Source organism: Xyrauchen texanus, chromosome 47, assembly GCF_025860055.1.
Source record: "Xyrauchen texanus isolate HMW12.3.18 chromosome 47, RBS_HiC_50CHRs, whole genome shotgun sequence".
Taxonomy (NCBI): Eukaryota; Metazoa; Chordata; class Actinopteri; order Cypriniformes; family Catostomidae; genus Xyrauchen; species Xyrauchen texanus.
The window spans coordinates 256,108-263,622 of NC_068322.1; the positions used below are offsets into that span (position 1 = coordinate 256,108).

Consider the following 7,515-nt stretch of genomic DNA (forward strand, 5'->3'; position numbering starts at 1 on the left):
GATTCAGAACATGTATGAGTTTCCCGTGATCTTAAAAACCTTCATGATCGAGGCCACGTCAGAGACTGAGCAGAGACAGTCACTTCTATTCAAATGAACGGGAGGAACTGGATGCCCAACGGCCCATACAATACAAGTGAATGGTGACCAGAACTTTCAAGCTCCATAAAGCACATAAAGGCAGCATAAACGTAATCCACAAGTCTCCAGTGATTTAATCCATGTCTTCAGAAGGCAGAACAATATTATGTAAGTTTTAACTTTATAATGTATCTCAACTTTCACTTTCTTCATGTATATACGCCACCTGCTGGGCAGGGAGGAGAATTTACAGTAACAAAAGGGCTTAAATATTGATGTTTCTCACCCACACCGATCATATCACTTCTGAAAACATGGATTACACCACTGGAGTCTTATGGATTACTTTTATGCTGCTTTTATGTGCTTTTTGGAGCTTCAAAGTTCTGGTCACCATTCACTTGCATTGTATGGACCTACAGAGCTGAGATATTCTTCTATAAATCTTCATTTGTGTTCTGCAGAAGAAAGAAAGTCTTGAATAGGGTAGGGTGACCAGGCGTCCGAAAAATTCGGGACAGTCCGAAATCCAAGCAGTTGTCCCGAATCCTGCCCTAATTGTCCCGAAAATTAGAACAAAGTCTCAAGAGCAGACTCTCGAGTAGTTATAGTGTGATAGAATATTAAAAATTGCTCATTGCAACCATAGACAGTAAAAGATGGTAGAGAGCTGCAGTAGGCTACGTAGACTATGTAGGCGACAGAAGCGTAATTTCATTCATTCATTCATTCATTCATTCAATCTTGAAATGGAGCCTCAGGCTGGTGTCCGGGACCCGATGAACACGTAGCTAAAAACCTCATTTAACCCCCGTTTTAGGTCCGTCCCGAATTTTACCAATTCTGATCTGGTCACCCTAGAATAGGGTGAATAAATGATGAGAGAATTTTGAGGTGTACTGTCCCTTTAATGACTCTTGGAAGAGTTTTGGCCTTTTCTCTACTTCAGAAACACACCAATGATGATGACCCATCACAGCGCTTGTATACATGTATTATCTGTGATAAAATGATATCATTCATACTCTAAAAGCATTTTCTCAAACAACAGATTTCTTACAAATGTCTCTGAACACCTGAGATTGTCAATGAGCTACATGTCAATCATGCAAAATCACAAGAGCCTGATGAGGAGAGTTGAGGTACTGTGGATGTTTCAGTGTGGAGTGACTCCAGTTCAATTCTCCTTAATGCACGCCTCCGTCTTGGGACGTTTACACACACACACACACACACACACACATGCTCATTCAGTGATACGCATCTGCAGCGATTGCAGTCTAAACCAGCATGTGGCGATATCACGTCTGTGGCGTCGCGGCGATCTCCACGACACCTCGATGACCTCCATGCTGCCGGAGAAGCTGGACTGGCTGCCCACATTTCCCATCTCCTCCCTGGAGCGGCTCTCTGTCATTCCGTCTCCAAACTCCATCTGACAGCTCCTGTGTTTCAGCTGCTTCTCGAAGCTGCTCTCCTCGTGCCAGCTCCTCCGCAAGTTGCCGCAGTCCCCGCTGCGCTGCCGCCCGCGCCTCTGCACGGCGTCCAGACCCTGAGCGCAGCCGTACGCCGCCGTCAAGCCGCCGTGAGTGCCCGCGGAGCCGCTGAAGATGGCCGAGGTGGAGTAGAATCTCGCCGACTCGGACGAGAGGTACCAGCCGCCGGCCACCGGACCCAGGAGGATGTCGGAGTGCCAGCCCTTCAGCGTGCCCACACCGGATTTACACATGTGCTGCTGCGAGCGCGACACGCCGAACAAGAAGCCGGTGGGAGTTTCTTCCATGCTCCCGCTGCGGTGTAACGGCTGCGCGCACGCTTTAGACGCGAGGCTGGTTTTACCGGTGTCGGGTTCGGCGAGCCGCTCCTTGTCTGGACTTTGTTCTGGTGTGGTTTGTTCTGAAACCTCCTGCACGGGCGAGAACTGACAGGCTTTGCTGGTCGACTCTTTGTAGGCGGCCGGTTTGTAGTGCTCTGGGGTGTCGCCGCCAACCGCGTGTTTCGTAAACTCTCGCGGTGGAGCTCCAGAGTCGCCGTATGACTTGATGTCCAGAGAGAAGGAGCGTTTGGGTCTGGCGTTCTCCTCCAGATCTTCCGTGAGCTGAAGGCCACACAGCGCTCGAGCCAGCAGGTGTTCCTCATGGGCCGGCTCAGAATGCAGGGCAGCTGCAGAGGCTCCAGCGGATCACTGCACACAACGTTCTGATCGGGCTCCTCCGATGGACCGCTTCGGCAGCAGTTTGGGTTTGAGTTCACTCGCACACTTCAGTTTCTTCTCAAAGTCCAGCAGCTGACCTAAGAAGTTGAAGTTTGGTGAGATGGTGGGCGTTTCTCTTTCACAAACCTGTGGAAGAACACACGCACAACGTGAACTATAGAACATCCGGCTCATTCATCACCCGAAATCTAAAGAAAACAAAAGTCTTATATTTTGCATGAAGTAAATCAAGCCTGTTTACATGATTTTATTAAATTACTGTAATTCATTTAAAACATCTTCAATAAATGTATAATTTTGGGACTTTACATTAATAACAATTGCTTGAGGGAAAAAGTGTTTTATTGTCATGAAAATAATGTGACTCTACCCTCCCTAGCAACCGGCCAATTTGGTTACCCCATGTGACTCTACCCTCCCTAGCAACCGGCCAATTTGGTTACCCCATGTGACTCTACCCTCCTAGCAACCGGCCAATTTGGTTACCCCACGTGACTCTACCCTCCCTAGCAACCGGCCAATTTGGTTACCCCATGTGACTCTACCCTCCCTAGCAACCGGGCCAATTTGGCTACCCTATATGACTCTAATCTCCCTAGCAACCGGCCAATTTGGTTACCCCATGTGACTCTACCCTCCCTAGCAACCGGCCAATTTGGCTACCCTATGTGACTCTAATCTCCCTAGCAACAGGCCAATTTGGTTAGCCCATGTGACTCTACCCTCCCTAGCAACCGGCCAATTTGGCTACCCTATGTGACTCTAATCTCCCTAGCAACAGGCCAATTTGGCTACCCCACCTGACTCTACCCTCCCTAGCAACCGGGCCAATTTGGCTACCTCACCTGACTCTACCCTCCCTAGCAACCGGGCCAATTTGGCTACCCCACCTGACTCTACCCTCCCTAGCAACTGGCCAACTTGGTTACCCCAAGTGACTCTACCCTCCCTAGCAACTGGGCCAATTTGGTTACCCCATGTGACTCTACCCTCGCTAGCAACCGGCCAATTTGGTTACCCCACCTGACTCTACCCTCCCTAGCAACCGGGCCAATTTGGCTACCCCACCTGACTCTACCCTAACGGGCAACGGGCCAATTTGGTTGCTTAGGAGACTGACTGGAGTCACTAAATACACCCTAGATTAAAACTATGGAAGTGAATGGGGTCAGTTTATTTGGCGGTTTAGTGTTAGAAATGTGATGCTTATAATTTAATAAAAACACTTACAGTAATTCTTCTGTAAAACTTGAGTATTATTTGAGTTGTAAAGTTGTTTATATATATATATTTGTATAATCGTCTATATCTTCACACAGATGTGGTCAGTGAGTGATTTAATGACAGTAAAATCATGTTAACACACATATTGTTCATGTCTTGTGTCTATACTTGTGAATCAGTATTTTAATGTTGACAGATTAAACCCCATTGACTTGCATTGGAAGTGACTCACTGGAACACACAATTGTGCTTTATTAAAGGAAAGGAGGAACTCATAAATGCTGTCGATTGAGATTAACTTGTACTGAATATTTCTTTACAAATATCTCATCTCTATAATGTTATGAGCTGGGCATGTTACTGCAGGTTTTGTGAGATTCACGCATTGATTCTTGGTGACAGTTTAAAGGGACAGTTCACTCAGAAATCCTCATTCAGGGGCTTTCACATGTCACTTGGTCACATGATCCGAACCTGAGACTCTGTACTCATGTCCGCACTTGCTCAGGAGGTAAAATAGCTTAACATGCATTTGTGCTGATATAAGCATGATGACATCATCAGTGGCACAGACACAAACACACCTGCATCATGAGTGACAGGTGAACATAAGCATGCTGCCAAAATCTTGCTTAAACAAATGGATGACAGATGACGTCTGTGACCATGTGACTGGGTCTGTGTCGCACCTGTAAGCTTCATCTAGCGTCATGTCCATCCTCTTCATGATGTAAGCGATTGCGATGGTTGCAGAGCGGGAGATGCCGGCGAGGCAGTGGACCAGAACTCGAGCGTTACACGCTTTGGCTTTCTCTGAACACAAACACACACAATGAGGCCAGAAATCAAACGCTCATGGCGTCATACACAACAGTCACATGATGCGCTCTGACCTATGAACTCCACAGATTTGTCGAGCCAGGGCAGGATCTTCTCACAGAAGCTGTCGTTCACTGGCACTCGCAGGAAGTGAGAGTCCGGGATGAAGTCTGGTTTGGGGCAGGTGTTGCTGGCGTTCAGCACGTAAGCGATGTCGTTCTGCTGCATCAGATCCTGCAGTGTTTGGACACAAATTGTGACAGAATCGTGGCGTATTGCTTTGCTACTGAAGTGGTTGCTAGGGTGTAACCGCGCACACGGCATTCAGTCTGACCTGGTTGAGAACATCTCTCTGGCAGCCCAGGTACAGGTGAGGCAGGATCCGTGTCGGTCCGATGTTGGTAACCGTGAGACATGGCTGAGAGACGCAGGACGGAACCAGCGTGGACTTCCCCTCACACAGACCCGGAAACAGACGGGAGAACTCCACAAAACCACCTGAGAACCAGCATGAACAGAAACCACCGGATGAAGAGAAACTACTTTCAGTGTGAGACCTCAACTGATAAACACACACACACGAGATTACAGGCGTGTGTTTGCGTGTGTGAGTGAGTAAGTGGTGCTGTTTGTGTGTGTCGCATGTTTGTTTGTATGTGTGTGTGTGAGTAAGTGGTGCTGTTTGTGTGTGTCGCATGTTTGTTTGTATGTGTGTGTGTGAGTAAGTGGTGCTGTTTGTGTGTGTCGCATGTTTGTTTGTATGTGTGTGTGTGGAGTAAGTGGTGCTGTTTGTGTGTGTCGCATGTTTGTTTGTATGTGTGTGTGTGAGTAAGTGGTGCTGTTTGTGTGTGTCGCATGTTTGTTTGTATGTGTGTGTGTGAGTAAGTGGTGCTGTTTGTGTGTGTCGCATGTTTGTTTGTATGTGTGTGTGTGAGTAAGTGGTGCTGTTTGTGTGTGTCGCATGTTTGTTTGTATGTGTGTGTGTGAGTAAGTGGTGCTGTTTGTGTGTGTCGCATGTTTGTTTGTATGTGTGTGTGTGAGTAAGTGGTGCTGTTTGTGTGTGTCGCATGTTTGTTTGTATGTGTGTGTGTGAGTAAGTGGTGGTGTTTGTGTGTGTCGCATGTTTGTTTGTATGTGTGTGTGTGTGAGTAAGTGGTGGTGTTTGTGTGTGTCGCATGTTTGTTTGTATGTGTGTGAGTGAGTAAGTGGTGGTGTTTGTGTGTGTCAGCATGTTTGTTTGTATGTGTGTGTGTGAGTAAGTGGTGCTGTTTGTGTGTGTCGCATGTTTGTTTGTATGTGTGTGTGTGAGTAAGTGGTGCTGTTTGTGTGTGTCGCATGTTTGTTTGTATGTGTGTGTGTGAGTAAGTGGTGCTGTTTGTGTGTGTCGCATGTTTGTTTGTATGTGTGTGTGTGAGTAAGTGGTGGTGTTTGTGTGTCGCATGTTTGTTTGTATGTGTGTGTGTGAGTAAGTGGTGGTGTTTGTGTGTGTCGCATGTTTGTCTGTATGTGTGTGTGAGTAAGTGGTGGTGTTTGTGTGTGTCGCATGTTTGTTTGTATGTGTGTGAGTAAGTGGTGGTGTTTGTGTGTGTCGCATGTTTGTTTGTATGTGTGTGAGTGAGTAAGTGGTGCTGTTTGTGTGTGTCGCATGTTTGTTTGTATGTGTGTGTGTGTGAGTAAGTGGTGGTGTTTGTGTGTGTCGCATGTTTGTTTGTATGTGTGTGTGTGAGTAAGTGGTGCTGTTTGTGTGTGTCGCATGTTTGTTTGTATGTGTGTGTGTGAGTAAGTGGTGGTGTTTGTGTGTGTCGCATGTTTGTCTGTATGTGTGTGTGAGTAAGTGGTGGTGTTTGTGTGTGTCGCATGTTTGTTTGTATGTGTGTGAGTAAGTGGTGGTGTTTGTGTGTGTCGCATGTTTGTTTGTATGTGTGTGAGTGAGTAAGTGGTGCTGTTTGTGTGTGTCGCATGTTTGTTTGTATGTGTGTGAGTGAGTAAGTGGTGGTGTTTGTGTGTGTCGCATGTTTGTTTGTATGTGTGTGTGTGAGTAAGTGGTGGTGTTTGTGTGTGTCGCATGTTTGTTTGTATGTGTGTGTGTGAGTAAGTGGTGGTGTTTGTGTGTGTCGCATGTTTGTTTGTATGTGTGTGTGTGAGTAAGTGGTGCTGTTTGTGTGTGTATGCATGTTTGTTTGTATGTGTGTGTGTGAGTAAGTGGTGGTGTTTGTGTGTGTCGCATGTTTGTTTGTATGTGTGTGTGTGAGTAAGTGGTGGTGTTTGTGTGTGTCGCATGTTTGTTTGTATGTGTGTGTGTGAGTAAGTGGTGGTGTTTGTGTGTGTCGCATGTTTGTTTGTATGTGTGTGTGTGAGTAAGTGGTGGTGTTTGTGTGTGTCGCATGTTTGTTTGTATGTGTGTGAGTGAGTAAGTGGTGCTGTTTGTGTGTGTCGCATGTTTCTTTGTATGTGTGTGTGTGAGTAAGTGGTGCTGTTTGTGTGTGTCGCATGTTTGTTTGTATGTGTGTGTGTGAGTAAGTGGTGGTGTTTGTGTGTGTCGCATGTTTGTTTGTATGTGTGTGTGAGTAAGTGGTGCTGTTTGTGTGTGTCGCATGTTTGTTTGTATGTGTGTGAGTGAGTAAGTGGTGCTGTTTGTGTGTGTCGCATGTTTCTTTGTATGTGTGTGTGTGAGTAAGTGGTGCTGTTTGTGTGTGTCGCATGTTTGTTTGTATGTGTGTGTGTGTGAGTAAGTGGTGGTGTTTGTGTGTGTCGCATGTTTGTTTGTATGTGTGTGTGTGAGTAAGTGGTGGTGTTTGTGTGTGTCGCATGTTTGTTTGTATGTGTGTGTGTGAGTAAGTGGTGGTGTTTGTGTGTGTCGCATGTTTGTTTGTATGTGTGTGTGTGAGTAAGTGGTGCTGTTTGTGTGTGTCGCATGTTTGTTTGTATGTGTGTGTGTGAGTAAGTGGTGCTGTTTGTGTGTGTCGCATGTTTGTTTGTATGTGTGTGAGTGAGTAAGTGGTGGTGTTTGTGTGTGTCGCATGTTTGTTTGTATGTGTGTGTGTGAGTAAGTGGTGGTGTTTGTGTGTGTCGCATGTTTGTTTGTATGTGTGTGTGTGAGTAAGTGGTGGTGTTTGTGTGTGTCGCATGTTTGTTTGTATGTGTGTGTGTGAGTAAGTGGTGCTGTTTGTGTGTGT

General features: G+C 46.4%; 1 protein-coding gene across 1 annotated transcript in view; it reads right to left on the minus strand.

The window, feature by feature from the left end:
• Window positions 1-1,327: 1,327 nt before the first annotated feature.
• Window positions 1,328-7,515, minus strand: part of dusp16 (dual specificity phosphatase 16) — a 17,626-nt gene continuing 11,438 nt past the window's right edge. The window contains 7 exon segments of the mRNA XM_052120564.1: window positions 1,328-2,226; window positions 2,229-2,341; window positions 2,343-2,406; window positions 2,409-2,422; window positions 4,210-4,333; window positions 4,414-4,573; window positions 4,674-4,837. Coding sequence (XP_051976524.1) covers window positions 1,328-2,226; window positions 2,229-2,341; window positions 2,343-2,406; window positions 2,409-2,422; window positions 4,210-4,333; window positions 4,414-4,573; window positions 4,674-4,837 — 1,538 coding nt within the window.